Source organism: Anopheles arabiensis, chromosome 2, assembly GCF_016920715.1.
Source record: "Anopheles arabiensis isolate DONGOLA chromosome 2, AaraD3, whole genome shotgun sequence".
Lineage (NCBI taxonomy): Eukaryota > Metazoa > Arthropoda > Insecta > Diptera > Culicidae > Anopheles > Anopheles arabiensis.
The window spans coordinates 108,104,485-108,126,065 of NC_053517.1; the positions used below are offsets into that span (position 1 = coordinate 108,104,485).

The following is a 21,581-nucleotide window of genomic DNA, read 5'->3' on the forward strand; positions in this document are numbered from 1 at the left end:
ACCTTTGCCGATGTTCAGCCCGGAACGCGCGCTGTATTGATTTGTTCAAGTGCAATCAACACGCGCCCGGCGAATGATCGCGCTAAACAGAATCAGCTGTTTGATGTATTATCCTTCTCCGGATTGGAAGCGTCTGCAAACCCTTCTTTTTTTTTTGTTTGGTTTGTTGTTGGACCCTTTTTTATGTTGGCTGTCCCTGCGAAGGGTTCACGCGCTGATTGAGACTGTTTGTCGATACATACCGGGCGGGCATCGTGGACTCGTGGAGCCCTATCCATAAAACATGCAATCCCCGCCCGAACCTGGGGATGGAATAAACATAAGCCAGCAGCGTGGTGAAGGTGAGCGTTTGGCCGGCTACTTGTACACGCCATCACCTACATCACTTCACGTGATGGCACATGATCGTAAAAGAGGGACTATCGCAGTGTAATAAGGCCAGTGTGTAGGACGCCTTTTTTAGTCTTCAATTCCTTTTTCCAAAAATAAAGCACCAGCCACGTTTTGCGAATGCATTCAAATCAACAAAATAATAGTAACAAACACCCTCCCCCAAACAAACAAATTCCTGCTGCAATGTGCAGTGTTTAGAACCGCCATCGCGCTAACTGGGTCAATGCGGCATAGCGCAAAGGGGCAGGCGTAAATCCATCATGTGTGTGTGGTTGCAAATTACGACTCGCGTCTCGTGCCGCCTTTATTTTGCACCATCCCGACCAATGGAGCTGGATAAATTCAAAACTGTCACCTATAAAAGCGCAAAACAAACCAAAAAAACCTGCTCGTCTGCTCGTCTTCCTCGACCAGTGGGCCCTGCCGCGATGCATCCTAGACGATGAGTAAGACAGGGGGAGGAAGTGATGTGGTTTTTTATTGAAGATAATTTTCGCGACATCAACCAACGGGAGAGGGCAACGAGCGCGGGAGCGGGCATCTCCAACGAGACACAAAGTTTTGCCATAAAAATAAACAACTGACCAGCCTGTTAAATTGGAAGCGTCTCGCGGGAGGCAGACGATGGGCAAAAATCCGTTTGGCAGCAGACGAGTTGTAAAGTGGGTCATCATCATTATATGCTTTCGATTCGGATCGTCAAACTGCTCATTAGATTTTATGACTGCACCTTCCCTCCGGACGAGGATGGTTCCTTGATGCAAGGAATTAGATTTCATTTTCGATGAAAAATTAGTTTCGTTAAAAATTACATCCTCTCCACCAGTACTGTTCTCCTTACGTATTCTCCTTTTATAAAACCCGTCCCTTCCTTGTTTTCGTTCTCGCGCACACAAACACCATTAGTCATAATTTCAATTCCCACCCATTCATACCGACCTGCTGCAGCTGGCGATCGCCATTCATCCTATGTAAGTGTGTGTGTGTGTGTTTACACGATCTGCGTGCGCCATGATTAAGTGCGCGAATTGATACGCCTGACTGGGGACAAGCTGTTTTCATTTTCACGCCACATCGCGCCATTCCACCCGTGCTCCTTTCAATCGAATGCATCGCGTAGGAAGGGAAAGGGGCAGGCATGAAACGCGGAACAGAAAATCTCCTCCCCGCTTCTCGGAACAAGAACGCACTGCTTTGTTTTTCGTCGTCAGCGTGTAACAACAACGCACGACCATCGTTTGGAGCGGGTTTTTGAAAATTTGGGTCAAATTTGTCAGCCCGTTAAGCCGCTGCACGCCCGCGGTTTGCAAGGATTAAAATCCACGCACGCACCCTGCCATACCCATTAAGGGCCGGTGACAGGTCGATGAAATTTCATACGGATATTATTTGTTTGCTTTTATTTTCAAAATAAGAGAAGCAAAATGCGCGCCGACGCTTCAAAACTCAGAAGGCGATGGAGACGCACAGTTGGTCACGGTATCGGGCTGGCTGCGTACGTGGCTGCCGACCACTTCGGTTCACTAATTCGCTTCGCTTTGTTGCCAGTATTTCCTTGTGCCAGAATATTGATCTCATTACCGAACCATTGCTCCCGGCGACGGGGGTTGCCGGAATCGTGCCCGCGATGAAGGAAGGATGGGAAAAAAACGGAGGGCCTTTGCAGCTTCCCTCCCCGCACCCGGGCAAGTGGGATGATGGCAATAGAAATATTTGCAAGTTCGTTTGCCTCTAGCCGTGCCGTTGCAGCGGACAAACCTACACGCTGAAATGCTCTCTCTCTCTCTCTCTCTTCCACCTTTCCATCGTAAGTAAGGACGGGCACGTTTCTTTTGCCCAGTGCGCCATTTAGGAGCAGGCAGCGAACGGCAGCGCGATGCATTTGGAAGAATATTTATTAATCGTAGTCGATGAGCGTACGGGTGATAAAAATTAATTCGCTCAATCTGCACCATCCTCCACGCGGGCTGCTTATGGGATGTTGTTTCGTTTTCCTTTTCTGTTTTTTACCCTCTTTCGATGTTTTTTGCTCGACTAAGAGGACTCAGTGGCGCTGGGAAGGATGTTTTATTTGATGTTTTTGCTATCTCGATGTCTTGTTTGAATAGAATTTATTGGAATTTATTTTATATGCAATATAATCAAGGCTATTTGCTTCTGTAATGTATGAATAACTGTTCAATTTAACTTTTTTTATCCTAAATGGTCATCAGGGCAATCGTTTTCAATGCTATTGCAAAACTATCCTCAAGGATTTAAGAGATCAAAACAAATTTATCATTTTAAATAATCTTATTTACGTTTTGTTAAACATCACATCGTTTTTCTCTCACTTCCGTCTTGTCTCCCGTCGGAGCAGTTACATCAATCAATTCATATTCCCACTTCCCACCATCCCCATCCCCATATTTGGTGCTTGCACACACCCAAACAGCTATCCGTGTGCTAAGAATATCACAATTCGCGGCACAATCCGTAACCATTTACGTACATCATCGAACCAAATGAATCGGTATTGTGCGCTCTTTCCTCTACCAACATGGCGACAGGGCGCCAAAGAATGGTTATCTAGTGTAAATGACCTAATTGTTTAATAAATACTGCACGTTCGCCAAACCCCCTTCTTTACTTGTTGTTCCCACCACGCATCGTCATCGCTTCCTCCCCGGCACGGTAGCATTCGAATCGAACCATTTTCGAACCGCTGCCGCATCAGCATCGCCTGCACACGCAACAACCTCACACACTGTGTGCGCTTTTTGTGTTGTGTTTGCTCATTTTGTACAATATAAAAGCCCCCCATGAGAAAGAAGCGAACGCACTGAGAAGCAACGGAGCGGTTAAATGAGCTGCAAAAGTGTGGATGTGATTTTTATTAATAAAACAGTCGAGTATCGCTGTGTGTTCCGCGTAGGTACGATGTATGCCGGCCCACCAGTGCCGCTCTCCCGGAGTGGAAGGAAGATTGCATTCTGCAACGTGACGACGACGACGAACGACGACGAATATGCGTGCCAAAATGCGTCCGGATGCGGCAGATGACGTTTGAAAAATTACCATTCGTTGTCATCGTGGCGCTCCTAAAGATGACGCGCGTTGTTTGTTTTTCAATGGGTTTACTACGGCGATGGGGAGGGCGCAGCGAGGATTGAATGGAATAAAATATGTCCAGGAAATTGGGACATCTGCATTCGGGCAGCAAGATGCGTTAGCGTTTGCATTTGCGAATCACACGTCGGTGGCTGCTGGTGTTTGTTTGGAAATGATTTTGCTAGCTTCGTGCCATAATACTTCATTTTTAGTTGATTGGGAGAATACTTCAAGAAGACAGTCTTTCAAGTAGTTGTCAAGCTATTAAAGATACAAGAAACGCTTCAAGTTTTGCGTATTTTGATGGCAAAAAGACAACAAAAATAGTTGGTTGTCAGCTAAACAGCAAAACATTTCATTTCGTTTTCGGTTGATTTGCCCAAAATGCTTCCTCCCTTCTCCTTCGAACAACATCTCGAGCGTTGAATCATCAAGCGGGTGAAACATATTTCACCTACATCCCTACATTGCGTTGTCACCGATAATTGCACTTTCCCGTCAATTGCAGGCGAGAGAAAAATGCGTTTAATTACACGGCCGGCGCAAAATTTACGGCATACATTAGCAACAACACAAAAAAAAACAACCTAACACCGGCCGCCATCAATCGCGAAAAGCCGTTCGGGATCCATTAGCGTGATTCTCTTGCCAGAACAACCGCAAAGCAAAGGAAACCCGGTCTCAAATTTCTACCACCCGCTTGCTCGTTCGCTCGCAAGATTGAATGAATTATGGTCCGTAAAATGTGACACTTTGCGCTAGCAGCAACCGAAATCTTCGTGTTAGCTTCCGCACCGTGTATTGGCATCGTTGAGAGCGAAATTTTGCGAGAAATTGACAAACGCTTGTCTTGTGTCGATTCAACGGCACTTCTTCACCGCCCCCGGGGATGCATGGAACATCCCAAACCGCAACAGAGACCGCTGCAGTGTGCCAGCGTGAGAGATAAAGATCACTTTAACATTCATCATTGGTTATTATGGCTTTCCGTTTTTCTAGGTCTAGGCTGAATTCAAATCAAGCACTGGTGCGCATGCGCAAACCATACACGCCCAGCAGCAGCCCGTCGACACCCGCAAGTCGCGTCCCGTTTGCATTTGCGCTGCGCCCACCTTCGATTGACGCTCGACAATCGTGGTTCTCGCGCTTCGTGGTGGTTGCCGGCGGGGGGAAGGGAAGCTAAGACGTTTCTGTCGATGCTCAAATGGGTACTCTCGCGTATGTTCCCATTTGCGCGTACTGCTCACACAGGCGTATACGCGGGCCGGCAAGTAACGGCAAGCCATTAATGCAACGGGGCTCCATCAGTGTATCAGCTGGACTGTGAAGCAATCACGGTGGATGGTTAGAAGATTAAGAGACAGCTTAAGCACCGTTGAAAGAGTTGAGACATGTCAATCAGTTTTGAATGTTATAAACCATTGAATATCTTAGAAAAAGAACACGAACACATTTGATTGTGAGCAGCATAATTCAACATTAAATTAAATTATATATTTCCCCTCTCTGAGAAAAGGAAAATCATTCCACCTGGGTTGTTAACGCCTGCTCGAGTGATTTTACTTTCCCCCTCAACGCTTGCATCCGCAGAAACAAAAAGATAACACCACGGCACGCACCGTACGCATGAAAGGCAGCATAATTGCACATTAATTAAAACAGCAGCGAAAAACAAGAAAATTGCACTTTCCTTCTACTGCCTGCACCCCTTTGAAAAGGGAGAACCGGTGCCATACTTGTGTGACGATGATCGATTTCTCCTCCCGTGTCTGCGCCTAAGCTTCCGACTGCTTCGTGTAGGGCAACCCATTTCCACTGAGCAGAGAGAGAGACGAGCAACTTTTCTTTTCACGCATATTTTTGCTCCGGAGTGTCTTCCGAGAAGCGCAGTAGGCGATCACAGCATCGTGACGTCATTACGGCGGTGTTTGTGTGTGTGTCTGCGCACGCACAATGCCATGTACTGTGCTTGCTGTTGAAAACTGGATCACAAGCACCACAAGCGCCTCCTGCTGCTCTGATTCACTTTCATCTCCGCTCTGTGTACGCGAACCGGTGCAAGAATTGCATTAGAAAAGCGATGCAGTGCAGTGCAGCAGCTACGCCGAGCCATCACTTTCATCTTCACATGGGAGCGGTTGACGTTTCTCTTTCGTTCCGTAGATTCCGGCTTGCGGTTGTGCTGCTGCTGCTGCTGGCAGGCAGGAATCGGGGTCACCGGAGGTTGGAAGTTGGTCAATCGTTTTCCGGTTTCCTTCCCGACCCAACGGCCGGTGTTTGTGGTTTACGCTGTTTACATTTGATTGACAGCAACTGGCGGGCGTTCGTTTTGCTTAATAGATTGACAGGAAGAACTTTCACCAACATTAATTATTTAACTTTTTTTTATGGTAAAAAAGGGATTATCATAGCTCTATAAAACATAAACAAGCTAAGAAATAATAAAATTATGTTGCTTCAAACAAGAGCAGACCGTTCAATCACATCTTAATGCATACACTTCTCGTCTAATTCACACTTCATTACACTAATTCCCACCCAGCTTGCATAATGCCACTGATCATCTGGCGGATAATTTATCGCTCCCGATCAGCAAATCATACAGTAGTAGCCCTTCTACCTGTGCCTCCATTTGTATCCACGATCGGCCCTTTTTTCTCCCCCTACCTTAAGGGGTCGTCCGGAGACCTTCACAGATTAGTGGTCCATTCATACGAAATTCAATTTATCAATGTCCTTTCGATTACCTAAGAAAGCCACGGCTCACCTCCGCCAGCAGAGCAGAGTTTAGAATGGAGCATGCTTGATTTACTGCCCATGGTGGGTAAAATGGTGGACCAGAGAAGAAGAAAGGCAGTCAAGGAGAGGGACACAATTCTAACGATCCATTCAACCGGTGGCGGTGCTGCACAGTTTGCAGAACCGTTTTGGAATGGTTCTTCCGATGCCAACCTGTTTCGCAGCCGCATGACGACCTTCTCGCAGGGAGCTTTAACGCTGATTTATAGACACGATGGGGCGTGAGCCACCTGAAGACGAAGGGGTGCTCGCTTTAAAGATGACCAGCTTCAAACCGAATTGGTGTAAAAAGGGGCAGTTTCGCGGTGCAAAAGAAAAGGTAATGCTGGCCCCAACCGCACTGGAGTGTTTAATAACAGGGCTTTGGGTATTGAATTTGCAACATTAAATGAATAAATCAAACTGAAACATGGTTCGATTTGGTGGGGTAAGTGTGGCGGAGTGTGTTTTAACACCTAATTGATCACCATTTTCCCTTTCACTTTACTGCAGGTGTAGCCCGCTGTAATTATTATTCAAAGTGTTATACAAACTGTTTAATTTCAAAAAAATAATATAAAAGCAATCAAAAAGACATTTTCACACCCTCAAGCAACTTCCCACAACTAATCGCTTTTGCACCTACGAATGACTTAAATCCTCCCGCTCGATTTCCACCACCACCAGCTCCATTCCCTCCCCATCATATGCCATCAAAGCCTCATTACATCACCCGCGTCTGTCTGAAGCCCCAGACATCGTCGATCGTCAAAGTTAAAGTGCATTTACCAGCATGGAGACGCCCGGTATGAACCGAAATCCCTTCCCAAACCCCCCCCCCTCCTCCTCGGATGCCTTGGAAATGGGGTTTACTACGAAAAGATCGTTAATTGAGACGTTGCCATTTTGACCGCACCCAGCGGAGCCGGATGCCCAGACTCGCTGGGAAGGGGTACGAGCGAGCGCGCGCGAGCGCCAAAAGACTCATGGAAAAATGATTGATGAAGTGGCGGCCTGTGAGTGTGCCTTACGCTGCTGACGAGCAAGACAGACATGTCCCCTTCCCTCATCCTCCCTCGTTTAAAGTTCTGCCATACGGGTGTGTGTGTGTGTGTGTGTGTGTGTGAAAATGGCTGTAAAGTTCATGCAATGATTATCACCACACTCATCAATAGCCGACAATCAGTGGGTATTTTTCTCGCCATCCGCCACCGCATTAATCACGCACCGGATTGCGTCGGATATATGTGTGCGTTTTTGCGCAACACACACACATACACACATAGCGCAAATTGATTTCAAACAAAACTCTCAACTAAACACATGGCGCTCGCAAATCGCCACACCAAATGCAATTAATTCCGTTTGTCTTAAGGCGCACAGGGTTCCGAAATGCTTCATTTTAGCTTATTTTATGTTGGTTTTTGCGCCTCATAAATCAACCCAATCTTGCATGACGAACACACGTACTACGTACGACGTTATTGCTTTCGGGGAGGGGGTCGGGTGGTCTAGCGCCGTGCAATGCAGGCAAAATGCAATGTCTCATTAGATTAGCATCACTTACCACGGTTGACCCACATTACAGTTTATTCGCTCGCACAGAGCACGTTTGTTTGCTTCCTTCTAACCAAAGGAGAAGAAACATTCTTACCCCCCAACTATCGCCTGAAAGCGGAAACACACCCGCGGCCCGATGACAATTGATGTGTTTTTTCTTGTGCGTGCGGTAGGTCGCTCCTTGTTAAAGTGATCGGTCAGCGATCAACTCCTCGGGGTTTGCCTTCCAAGTCCGAAAATAGGTGACCGTCACCGTCGGCGGAGAAGTGTTCCTCAAAAACCAAACCGGCGTACGCGTAATTGAGCAATAGCGCCGTCGCCTATATTTATTCACCATCGCCAACACTCACTGTAACCGATCCGCACCGCCCCGTCGGAGGTGGATACCGCGCTTTGGATGGGATCGTTTTAAGCAGCAATCCGGCCACCATTCATCGGCCGAGACGCTTCCTGGGCAGACGACGTTAAATGTCACCATCGCGCACCGTCACCCGCGCTTGGTGGCAAACTAGTTCAATCTTGCCCACCCACCACCCCCTAGGCTCTATCCTCGATCCGGTATAGCCGGTGAACCGGAAGGCCATTCCCTCGCCCCTTGAAAAAGGGAGACACCCCTCCAATACTCCTTGTCGCTGCTTTTACTTTCTACCACACAGCTAAAAATAGAACTTTTGTACGAGTCGAAATGAATGAGTCGCTTGGCGCGTTGGCTGTGTGTGTGTGTGTGTGTGTGTATGTTTAGCCTTTGCAGACATGTTCTAGTGCCTGCAGTCCGATCGCACGTTTTGTTGTTGCGTTTTGTGCGCTATGCTGCTGGGGTGGAAGATGGATCGATAAACAGGTGTCAAAGGTACTGGGTGGATGGTAGACGTGTTGATCGACCCCCACAGACTGTTGGACGCTGTTGGGACGTGAAGGGTTGGCATGTTGGCACTCTCATTGAAGGGTTGTGGGCGGGTGGATCGAGGGTGGTTGTTGTTTTCGTAGGATCTTTATGAAGTATTACACAATTTCATGCGAAGAAGAAGTAGGTGCGTTTAGAAGCATAAATGATTGGCAAGGTTATTGTTAAATGGCTTGAAGACTTTTTTTTCCTTTTTAAAATTTCACTTTTTCTATTTTTTTCCTCCTTTTTCTATTATTTTATATTTTTTTCATATTCTTTACCATTTTATCATTACCTTTTTCATTGTGTGTATCATTTTTGTATCTTCTGTTCTTTCTTTTCCTTGTTTTCGTTTGTTTCAAGGATTTGAAATTTTTCTTCAGACTTCGTCTTGACGTCCTTCTTTTTTTCCTTTTTATATTTTTCGTTTTTCTCTTTTTTCCTCCTTTTTCTATTTTTTAATCTCTTGTGCTTTCTTTTCCTTGTTTTCGTTTGTTTTTTAGTTTTTGATTTTCCATTCCATCCTTTTCTTTTTTGAGTTAGTGTTTTCTCTCTTGTGTTTCTTTTGTCTTGTTTTCATAAATCCATTACTATACTTTAAATTTCTTCATTTGTTTTACTTTCATTTTATCTTTCATTAAAGTCCAATATAGTATTTCATTATAAGTATGTTAATATTATTACTTTTCACGAAATTATTCCTTCCTGTGGTTCTAAAGTACGACACTTTCATGTCAACCCAAAAGGTACACCATTCATTCACCATCTCGGTGGACACATCTGCCGAAATTATGCGATCAAGATCTCCTCCACCCCCACTCCCCCATCCCCTTGTTTTTATGCAACATAAAAACATGTTCCTCCCTGTGCTGCGTTGGTTTCGCTCTAACCCCAATTGAGTGGGACGCTATTAATTATACACCAACCCATCTCTTCATCAAGGGTGGCATGTACCTCCTTAGCAGTGACTGGTACACACGTGTATTTATGTGTATGTGTGTGTAAATACATCTAATAGTGACCGTTGGTGGCAGTTGGAATCTAGATCAATACCATCTATTTTCGGGGATCAACGGTGTCGCTCGCACTGTCAGCCCTCCTTTTTTTTGCTTGACGGCTGTCCGGATTGCGGAACCATCTACTACCCGCCCGTACTGCCCAGGACGTACTGCACAAGACAGGGCGTGTAAAAGGGTCTGAAAAAACAGCTTTTCAGTTCGGCTCTTTATTATGCTGTCGTCGGGCAACCCTCGGTGCCCTTCGAAATGGGTGGGGGATTCGCTGACCCTGACGGATAAGCCGACCACAGCATCATCAGGAAACTGTGCCCGATGGGTGTTTTGATGTTGTGTGACCTATTTATTCAAAAATATCACACACGCCGCTTTTTGTTTGTACCCACACGATACTAAGAAAACAAAAAAAAGCTTCGATTGATGGGAGAGAAGAAAACTCCCCCCTTTTACAGGTAGGTGTATACATCAATTACACTCATACACGCGCGCGCGCGCACTTGCATTCTTCTAAACGCTTGCACGCACGCACTCGGTGGAGTGCATTACCGAAAGCGATGCATTTCACTTCCCATTTTGTGTAAACGATAGTGCGCGCCCGTGCGTTTTGCACCAGCTTGCAGCGATGGAAAAGCGCAGCATTAAAGAAAAATGCATCTCCGCTTTGGACGCGATCGACTTTCCTCGTTGCATGCCGCTGCCGGGCGGTGTATAGGGGGGGTGTGTGTTTCTGTTTTCCCCAACCCATCGAAGCCCCTCGGTACATTTCGCTCGAACAATTAACTCATTACCAAAGGGACGGGTCCGCGAAGAGCGCGCTTTCCCGAGCATGCGACCAGCGAACGAGAGATGCAGCGCACGACATAAATGCATTGCATTGCGAAACGGCTAATCATAAGCGATCGATCGCAGCACACACACACATACACAGAGCGGCAAGACAGGTTGCATTTTCTTCTCCTCTTTTCATCCGTTTTTCTCCGTGTGTGTGTGTGCAGTTCCGTCATTTCCAATTGAAGGCACCAAATCACACTTTCCTTCGTTCTTTCTTTCCGCTGTGCGCGTTTCGCTTTCTATTGAATGCAGCTTGTCAGCTACGGGTGGGCTACGGGGTGCATCTCTTCCCCATGGCTGTTTTGCCATAATTTTCCCCCAACCGTGCACCGTCTCTTGGCCCCCAGAACAAGAAGCGAAGCGCAATGGGGGAAAATAAAACTGCCATCCAGGGTGGAAAACGTGCCGCAGCGGGACGGCCGATTGAGGCTCAAACGCAAAACTCGCACTTAGAGGGAAATTGTTTGCAAATGTTTATGGTCTGGTTCGGTTGGTGGTTGTGTCGCGGGGCCGGCTTTTGCTTCTCGCGATGATATCTGATCTTCCCTTTTCATTGTCATCACCGTCATCGAGCCTTTGGCTTGGGCGAATGCAGCACGGTTAAAGACGTGTTTATGGGAAAGTTGTTACTGTTTGTGATGGTGCAAAAAGTATCGCATTAGATACGACCGGTTTTGTTGTTTTTTCTGGTGCTTTTTTCCACTCCCAGCTGCTCTGCTCTGGGTGGTTGTTTAGGGCACCTGAGATAGTGTGCCACCCGCAGACAGACTGACTGACTGAGTGACTGACTGACTTACTGACGCAATTGATGGGGACGGTGGGTTTATTTGCGGAGCTGATTATAAATATAGGGCACCGGTGTAGTCGAAAGAGATTGTTTTGTTTTTATTCGTGTGTTTTGATCCAAAGCTAATCATCATTGAATCTTTTTCGAGACACGTTTCCATTATCTAATTGTGTTCTCTTTTCTTTTACTTTCAGATGAAATCAAATATCAAGGTAAGCAAAAGGGAGGAATTAAGCCGATTTTTGCCTCATCCAAACTATTCGTTGCAAGAATGGCTGATCGATCGAGGACAGATGTGAGCAAAACTGCGCTAGATATATTGCCAACCAGGAAAACACACAGCGTCCATAATATCAGCAAGCAAACAACGTCTCGCTGTGCGTGTTGTGTTAGCTGTCACGGCAAGCCATGTGGCAAATCATGCTCAATGATTAATTCATTCATCTTCCGCTGATTAAATTGCTACATTCCAGTAAGAATGTATTTCCACTTACGTCACCGAGCCGACGTCCGTGCCGGGTCCAATAAGAATTTTGTAACGAACGGACGCTCGTGTCACTTTGGGAAGGCTATTTCTCTAATATGAAACGGTCCTAATTTCTTGCTTCCTTTCCAATGAAAAAGCAGTTCATCGACCTCAGCTCAAATTGCTTCAAATGCTCAGCAAAAAATGGGCCAGTTCCTATTAACAATAAAAATATAAAAGTCCTCCATGCTTTTCCTAAGTAGTTAAAGTAATGTACACGTGTCTCTCTCTTACACACAGCCAAAAGCTTTGCACAATGTTCACTCTCCTTTAATCTGTTGGCTTCAAACACTTTTAAAAACACTCCTTTTCGACGGACCGCTTTGCACCTTCCCCGTCCTCCCCATGCTGATTCATCACAAGCTTAAAACACCACCCCTACCACCCGTGGGCTGTGGGACGGGTTTCGGTGTCTTTATTCGAAGCTTCATTAAATAGTCATTTCAAATTAATATCACCCTCCGCGCGGCGTGAGCGCTTTGCGTGAGGGGGGGTTGGTGGGTGGGTCGTGTTCCGAGCAGTAGGGCAAAACCGAACCGACGAACCGTCAACCGTTTAACCGTCGTCGGCGTCGTCGTCGTCGGCGTGCTTGAACTCTCGCGCGTTTTGCCCCTTAACGATCGACGACTAACGCCGCTAATCTATCAATTCTAGACCATGCCGTTTTAATTGAACACCAGAAGCACACCGCCTAGGAGAAGCAGCAGCGGGCAGGCAGACAGGCAGGCAGACAGCCAGCCCAGGCGAGGCAAAAACACTGACCGGACCGACTCGCGCGTATCGGCCGACTGCAATCTTGCCAGATTATGACAATTATGAAATTAGCTGCAGACTCCAGGCCTTCGGTTTCGGTTTCGGAGCCGCCATGGCTACCACTTTGGAAGGCATTACTGTGTGTCTGTGCGTGTTAAAAGTATGAGCGATTGGCACAATCGTGCGGTCGTGACTAATTATAATTTGCCCGATTCGCTCGCCGTAACGAGTCGCTTCCGAAGTGTGTGTTTTAACGTGTTTATTCTACACCGGCTTGACAATTTGCTGACAAATTATTAACCGTACAATCGGCTCGATCGAAACGCATGGCGATTGATTTGTGGGAAGCGCGGGATTTTTCTTCAAAACTACCTGCAGAAGAAAGAACTTCATGTGTGGTTCGTCGAGACTCAACAGAACAGAAAAAAAACATCCACAAAAAAACCATTCCTACCTACACATTCTTTACACTACGGCCAGCGTGCAAAAGTGCTCGACTTTCCACGGCGGTGGCGCTTCCGTTTCATGCCCGCTGCTCGCGTTGAGATTTATTTATACTTTACTCAACTATGCAACGAGAGGGGGCTGTGTTTTCTCCCCCATTTCCGCGCTATTTTTAATGCGATGCTCACTGCCGCCGCCGCCGCGTTCGTGTGTTTTGCTCGCTTTGGGGCGGAAAGGCAATAGCCAATTCGCGTGAAAGAGACACGCAGAAGAGAGACGGTAAAATAAAATAAACCATTTCCTAGCGACAAACAACTTCTGTTCTGTGGGGAGGAGGATGACCAAATGCTGTCAGACAAAAAGCTAAAAAAAAGGTGAACGATAATGAGCAGCTTCTTAAAGGTAAAACACATGCTCGCTCCCGCCAAAGAAGCGATTATGCTTTCGCGCGCGCTGATAATGAGCATCGCCGTCCGCACCGCGGACTCCCTCTCCCTTTTGGCTCAGTGTTGCTCTTGTCACTTTTCTACGACACGGTCGGAAGACAAACAACAACCAAATGATGACCACCCTCAATGAGGACCACACGTTAGTGGCAGCGCAGCGCCGAGCAAATTCGTTTAGATCGCCACGGCACGCAACGAAACGCCCAACGACGTGAGTAATGTTGTGACGTTGGGGACGTGGTGTCAAACTCTGCGTGTGTGTGTGGTTGTTTTTCTTTCTAATAAGAAAGGGGGAGTAAAGAGTAAACGCTTCTCGCGCAAGAAGCGTCGAACAAGTCGATTTAATTCAATACTCGTGTTCGAAGAAATAGCGCCCGAAATCGCTTTGGGTGTCGTTCTTTTTTGCAAAGAGTTACTTTATTCACCAAAGACGCTCGTTATGATGGTGGAATCAAATTTTGAATGAATTTCCACACTTGAGCACACACACACACACTCTGAAGACCATTCACACTTCAACGCTTCTTCACATGGGACAGATAATCCCCCCAAAACCACATGCTCGGGGAGTGCTTTTTTCGCACTGACAACGATTGCAAACGATTATAATGGGAGGAAAAGGGGATTTAATTTGGCTTTCCTTTTGGGGGTGGAATGATTTCACAACGTGTGGATCATTCATTTTAGCGCGGTTTTGCTCGATCGTGTGACAATTTCCTAGAAGCTGGGAATCGTTTGACGTGTGGATGCTAAACTTCGCACAGAAATAGCAGTTGCTTTGCATAGAATTTCATACAAATAGCAGACTGAATGTAAGATTTCATTTTAACGATATTTTCTACAATTATTTCTGCTTTCTCTCTGTCATGTAGAAGAAGGAATACTTCGTTTCTTGCCTCAAACAAGTTCCAGGACCTAAACCTGAACTCAAAGTTTTGATCTAGAATTAAGATTGAGATTAAGATTGAGTAAATTATGTTTGAGTTGCTGTAAAAGAAAGTCTTTTCATTCTAAAGCCCTTAATATTGTACCTTTCAATCAATTCATCTTGACGAATGCAAACGAATCTTTACGTTCAAATGCCTTGATGCTTCAATACGAAACAAATTGCGCCGTTTTCAATTCGATTTCAAATCAAATGGAAATCCATCCACTATCGCTCAACCCGGATTAAACCACTCCATCGTTCTACGTTCCCTCAGTACACTTCAGGCAAATGTCATACCGGCGCTTCATCAATCGCGCTACCACCCTGCACATGCACAGCGCCTTCTTCCTCCCTTTGCGTGCAATGAATGATGGAGGCTCCACACTTCACAGGAACAATATTATTCCCGGCTGACCGTTACAGCCGTTTTGTCAGTATTTGTAAACAATTGCCGTCGCACACACAAATTGCCCGCCCGCGAGCGAGAGGCAGGGAAAACCTACAAGCCGGACGGCGGGAAACGGCGAAACAAAATCCGGTCGTGTAAATGTCAAATCGATGCCAAGAGCAGCAGCAGCACCGTGGGACTGTTGTTCTCCTGCAGCCAAGCAACATGCATCGATCCTACTCACTTGCGGAACACACACACATGGGCGTGAGTGAGTCACGGTTGGCGATGGAGCGCGTCAGTGAAATGCAACCAACCCCGCGGGGCGGGAAATTTCGGGAGCGAGCACAAACAAACACCCCTGCACACACCCTGCCGAGCCAAAAACGACGGTGACGGGCAAAACCACCGTGCGCTGCCGTTTTGGCCATTGGCCATTGGGCCATGAGCGCTGCACCAATCGCCAGGTGCAGGTGTTTTCATCTACGGAACAAATCGCTTTTAACGTTCCTGTCTTGGCTTCATCTTTCCTTCCACTTTTTGTTCTATTTTCTGCATTTGCTGGTCTATTTTAAAAAGTCTCGATTGAAAGGCGGCTGCCTGCTGGTCCCACAGGAACATGCACTACTCACAGACACACACACATCAGGCCCACCGTCAATGATAATTCATCCGGAAGCGACAATTCCACCACTGCAAGCCCAGGTGATTGCGCAAACGATCCAAGCAAGTGGAATGACAAGAGGGAAAAAAATGGCAAAAGGCAAATATTTATCACGATCACTATGATTAGCTTTGCATGTGTGTGTATGTGTGTGTGTGTGTGTATATGTGGCTGGGACCGGGGAGCGTCAACAAAACCGAGCCTCCGACCGCAAAACCGTCTCCCCAGCGCACGCCCGCCAAGGGATAGTTTGCATTCTTTGCAACTGCGCGAGACGTTTTCCCTGCGCCCGAGAACTTGTGCAAAACAAAAAGAAGAAGAAGCAGCAACAGCATGTGCTAACAGATCATTGTGCTGGCGAGTGCACATTCCTGGACGGGGAACGAGGGAATGGAACGAGTGTTGCCTTCCTGCTTCGGACAGAGAGTCGAGCGCTTCCTCGCGGCGTTTCGTAATCTTTCGCAGAGCGGGAAGATGTTTGAGCGGCTGGGAGACACTGGCAGCTGCAATAGAACGGAATGAGGTGTGGTGGGGGGTGTTATGGAAAGGGACGATTGTTAGATCATTGCAGTGTAACGCAGTGCTGCCGCGGTTGCACTTCTCACGTGGGATAGGGAGAGCGGGTGGCGAGATGTTGTCATCTTACGGAACATTCATTTCCTCGGCAATATATTTCAATTTTCTGTGTTCGTGTTCGGCTGCGAATCCGGGTGTGTTGGGAACGTGATATTCATGCCTGAACGATGCCTTATCAAGGCATTTGATTTTGAGACTGGTTATTAACAGTTTTTAAAGTCAATTTCTAAAGCTATAATTACAATAACATAAAGGAACAATTTTTTCCTCATAAAGTGATGTTCCAAGATCAATGAAGATCAATTAAAACACTTGTTACAGATCGATCATCATCATCATACCTGAACTACAAGACAACTTCTACGAAAGCGATCCATTTCACTCGATCAAAACAACTCCACCCGAGGCAGTCCGATCAATTTCCCTTTTTGCTCCCCTACGAAAGCTTGCAGGCTTGCTGTTTGGAGGCACTTATCACACCCCAGCCCTACGTCACATTGCGTGCGATATGCCGACAGATCGCTTCCATCCATATTTTCCGTATCGCCGGGCTGTGCGGCTTTCCCTGCTGCTGCTTTTCCTTCCCATTTTGTGCAAAATCGCGTGCGCGCCACAACAACAACGCGCGCAGTGCAAAAAGAAAGAAGACACACGTCTTTCCTGCCAGCGACGACACACACACACAGACACGGTTAAGGAGACTGTACCTTCGGGCAGCAAAACCGGATCCGCCAACTACAAACATCGGGTCTGATCCGGAGCCGGAATGAAACATAATTGGCCTTCCCCGATGCGCCGGTGCACCTTCCATTCAATAGCTTGCGCAAATCTTTTCCTGTCGGCAGCCCCCGACATCCCCCGCACGACCCCACCAGGGTGTGCAGTTTGCTGCGCTTTCCCAAACCAACCTCTGACGGTGGAAAACCATTTTCCAGCCATTCCGCTTTCAGTGGGCTGCGGCGCCCACTTTCCCTTCGCGATGCTGTTATTTCTTCGCGGCGCGCATAAGGGGTTGGCAGGGTTTGTGCATGGTTTCGCAGTATCTTCTCCCCCCCCCCCTCTCTCTTAGTCCACCCTTTTGAATGCATCATAAAAAAATGCAACACACTGCACACTGCATCGATGCTATTTTAATGCTGCCGGGCGTCTCATGATGGCTGCTCTTCCTCGTCATTGCGCTCCACGGTGATGATCTTGCCACTGATTTTCCAACCAGTAATGCTGCTGCTGCTGCGGGAAAGTGTTGACAGTGAAACCGCCAACTGTCACGCTTACCCGCGGTGCACACACACACACAGAGACAGTAAGGGCAGGAAATTGCGGCGCGTACGCACAAGTGCACCTTGGCCTCGTTACATTTTTCCAACCAAATCCAGCCGTGCCAGCCAATCCAAGCCAGCGTGTGTGACGGGGCTTGCCAGAGTGTTATTTATAGTTGACTGAGGAGTCGTTTGTGTTTTTCTTTCCCTCTCTCTCGCTCTCTCCATCATAACTTCTCGTTTGTGTGTGGAATCATTCGTCCAAAAACGCTCGAATTAGACACATAATTTCTCTCCTTAAAGGGCGACATCTCTCGCAAGCCGTCGCGGCAGCAGGCGGAAGTGGCCAATCCGCCGTCAACCTGGTCGGCGGCGTTTGTTGCAGCTGAAGGTTCGCGGAATAACTCAGACACACCTCTGTCACGACAGCAATTGGCAGAAAGATGGCACATTTCGGTGCTTTTTCCCCGTTTTGCCGAGCCGCTGGAAATAGAACACCTTTTGCCTTTGCCTCTCTTTGCAGTCTGTCTGCTATTGGGTGGAAGTACTCTTGAATCAAGTGAATCAGGATGGAGGTACGGAAATTACTTTCAAAGCGGCATTGGCACACACACACAGGATGGCATAAAATTGCTACCGGAATGGCGCTTTAATGAAGTGTTAGCGAACCAGTGTGTCAGTGGAGAATGTCAATTAGGGAGAGAGATAGTTGACATTAGAAGCAGCGTACTAACGTGATCTACTTTACGCTTACGATTTGTCGATTCGATTCTAGGGATTTGAACCCTTTTGCGTCTTTTTACTGAAATATGGACTAATTTTAGAACTCTTACTCATGCTCGCACACCACTCCAAGAATGCAATAAAACCTCCCGTTTAAGCAACCAGTGCATCAGGTGTACCATAAATTGATGATAACGCCTCTCCTCTAAAGTGCCTCCTCTTAATTTATCCGCTTCCTCGCTAATCCTGCACACCGAAACGCTTTGGCTGCTCTCCATCGCTTCACAACTGCATACTCCAGGGAATCGATCCACGTGTGGGACGTTTTACACTCTCTCTCTCTTGCCCCTGCAAACTCTTCAACAGTTGTCCGATTGCACCACGGGAGGGGAGCACAAGTACATCGATTAGCGCCGGATTAGCTGCCTCGAGGGATGCATATCATAAAAACGGAAGAAAACGGTGGCCTTTACCTTCACCTTCAGGCACGCCTCTTTCACTGCCAAGTGTAGCTCATTCTCCCATTCCAGTACACAGTGGCAAGTTCATAAACATAAGAATGTTTGAGCCCCGTGTTCCGGACAGCACGAGCAATCAAAACAAAACGCCCGTGCGCTAGCGCAAACACATACACATATTTGCGCTTTCTAATGCTCGAATGTGTTGCAACGCTCGGTAAACAATGTTGGGCGAGATCGAGATCGTGCTTCCGTGGCGCCAGCTTGCCAACCTGGGTGAGTGGGTGGGCTGGTTGGTCGTAAAGCGTTATAAAATAGATCTTATTGGCAGGTACTTGAACAATTTTCAGGAGGTGTGTTCTTCTAACTGGACGTTTGTTTCGAAGTTTGTGTTGGAGGAACAACCTTGGGCATCTTTGCTTCAATGAAGTTATCAGACTTAGTGTCTGATCTTCTCCAACATGTTTTCGTAGGAAAAGAAGAACCTAAAGATGTCTCTTCCCTATCATCTACATATCCGGCTCAACCGCTGACGACCTTCCTCCTTTCTCAAGCAACGGTTTCGCCGTTTCGCAAACAATCATATGAATGAAGCAACGAACCTCTCTCTTTCTCTTCCTCCACCTGAATGCCAAAGTGTCTTGAAATATTTGCATTCGCGTGGCTCACCACTTCGACCAACATCCATGCGCAGCGCGCGCTCGCGCTCGCTCGCGATCTATGCGCAAAACCCACTTGATCCAGAACCTCCACACACCAGCCCTTTCCTATCGCTAGACCACACTAGGAAAACACGATGGCACGTTTCTTCAATACACCCGAGAGTGGCAGCACACAAATGGCACACAGCCTGCTGGAGCAGCTCTCCCGGAGGGGGCGCTCGTGGTGGCATTTGTGGACGCTTGTGAGCTTGCGAGCACTTCAAACTTCTTGCGCCACGGAAACACACAAGCGCGCGCGCAGCAAAAAACACGCGCGCACGTTCTCGCCAAAGCGCATCGCAGGCGTTTGTGTGTACGTCCCCACTAAATCTACCGGTTCGGTTATAGTTTTTAAAAATAGCCCACCACACACGTACGCACCAAAGGAAACTAAACCCACACACACACAGGGACGTTCGTGTAGCTTGAAAAAACTGACCGAGGCCTATTAAATAATGCCTTTCACACACATCATGGCACATCACGCACGAACGCATGCACTTGAAAACTGAGAGCTGAAGAGCGCCACATGTTGCGAATGTTGCCAAAAAAGCAAAAGAAAGAGACACTGGCCCCAGTACCGAGAGCCCCAAAATTTCATCTGCACGACATTATGCAAAGTGACGTAAAGAGAGTGCAATTGTCTTGTTTTGTGTGTGTGTGGGGTAACACAGCTAATGAGGTGCCGACCCCGCGGGGACATTTGTTGCTGGAAGTGCATTTCATAAACCGTGGGCAAGGGTGTTGATTGAAACCGGCCACTGGTGGTGAACAGTAGGCAGGTGCGTGCCGCCGCTGGACGTTAGGTAATGGGGTACGTGTACGTGCTGCAGTTAAAGGGAATGATTCATCGTCCCTTGTCTGTTAACTGACCTAGCACACGGGTTTTTTTTTCTACCCTTCTCGAGGATATTAATGGTGTTTTGGAGGAAGGGTTATGCATAGTTAAAGGCGACAACTTCCTCTAGCTGTACGTGACTTAATGCTGGGTGTGGTTCTAATTAGACAATTTCACAAGTAAAAAACACACACAAAAAAAAAACCTGCCACTGTCTTTGTCCTAGTCCAGTATAAGTAATTCGAATGAATTTACAGGTAATTGTGGCTTCTCTTGGCTTGCCATCGTCAGCTGATTCACATTGCCTTAAATAGAATAGTTGACGCGTCAGACCGATCTGACCATTGACCCCACACAGTCGCATACGATTGTCTCCCAACGGTCTAAAAGCATAACAACTCAGGAAAAACACGGAACGGGTTGTCACAGCCACAGTTCACTAACCCTTCTGCCGAGCATAATAGCGACCAAAGCATTCTATTGGACGAATGCTTGCTGCGTACTTTAAAAATACTACAGTCGCTCTTATCTGTACACGTTCGATCACACACACTGTTCCTCGGGAGTAGGAAAACCCACGATTCCGCCATTCGCCAAAACACTCTTTATAAATCACAAGACGCGCGACAGCGTAACGCAAAGCATCTACTGAGAAGAATGTAGCGCGAAAACTCTCTAAACCCTCCCGTCCCGTCGCGTTTGTGTCATTCTTTCGAGCACTAATGATACCTAACCTAACGGACAGATGACACTTCCGGATCATCGGTCGGCCAAGGCAGGTGTCGTCCATCCTGGTTGGGTGAAAGCTCACACTTTGTATTTTCGTTTATTTCCGGCCACTTTACAAATTGTCACTGCTGAGGACCATTTCCAATACAAAAGGGAGGGCTTATGATCTAAATTGTGCGTTTCAGGAGCGCCTGGATCCAAACACAGCTTCGAAGAATGATATCAACAACTCCAAATCCATAACATATAAGCTGTCCAAAATGAGAAAAAAACATATGCAATGTTTACACTGCTTTAAGCATGATCCTATCCAATCTCCATTTACCACTGATCGAACACAACCTGTGGCACTACCGGGAAGCAAGGAGAAAAGGCCTCCCCCAAATCTCATCAAATTTCCACCAGCTAGTTTATCTAATCCATTCGGTAAGATGTCGCAGGCACTTCGGGGAAGGTTCCGTTGGATTCGCACTAAATCGATCCTCACCCACCGACCGGGATTGGCCCTTTTGCCGTTTGCCGAGAACTTGTCGAAACATCGCGGCAGTTTGGTAAGCGTTGGTGGGAATAAAAATTACTGCCGATGCGGTTTCCAACGCGGTGTCATGCCCGTGATGTTAACATGTTCCGGAATTCAATCGCCAGTAGCTTGTGAACTAGGCTAGCCAGGTCGCGCGGTAACCGCTTCAGGGAAGTTGTTTGTCACCGGTAACACCTGTCTGATCGTTTGCCCTGTGTTGTGGCAAGTTCAAAGAATCGGTCATTGCACTGCACAGTGATCGGATGAAGAAATGGTTCGATCGTTCT

The 21,581-nt window shown here is 47.2% G+C and overlaps 1 protein-coding gene across 1 annotated transcript in view; it reads left to right on the top strand.

Moving 5' to 3' along the window:
- LOC120896625 (ecdysone-induced protein 74EF-like) overlaps positions 1-21,581 on the top strand; it is a 211,725-nt gene that overhangs the window by 132,326 nt on the left and 57,818 nt on the right. The window contains 1 exon segment of the mRNA XM_040300881.1: positions 11,536-11,553. Coding sequence (XP_040156815.1) covers positions 11,536-11,553 — 18 coding nt within the window.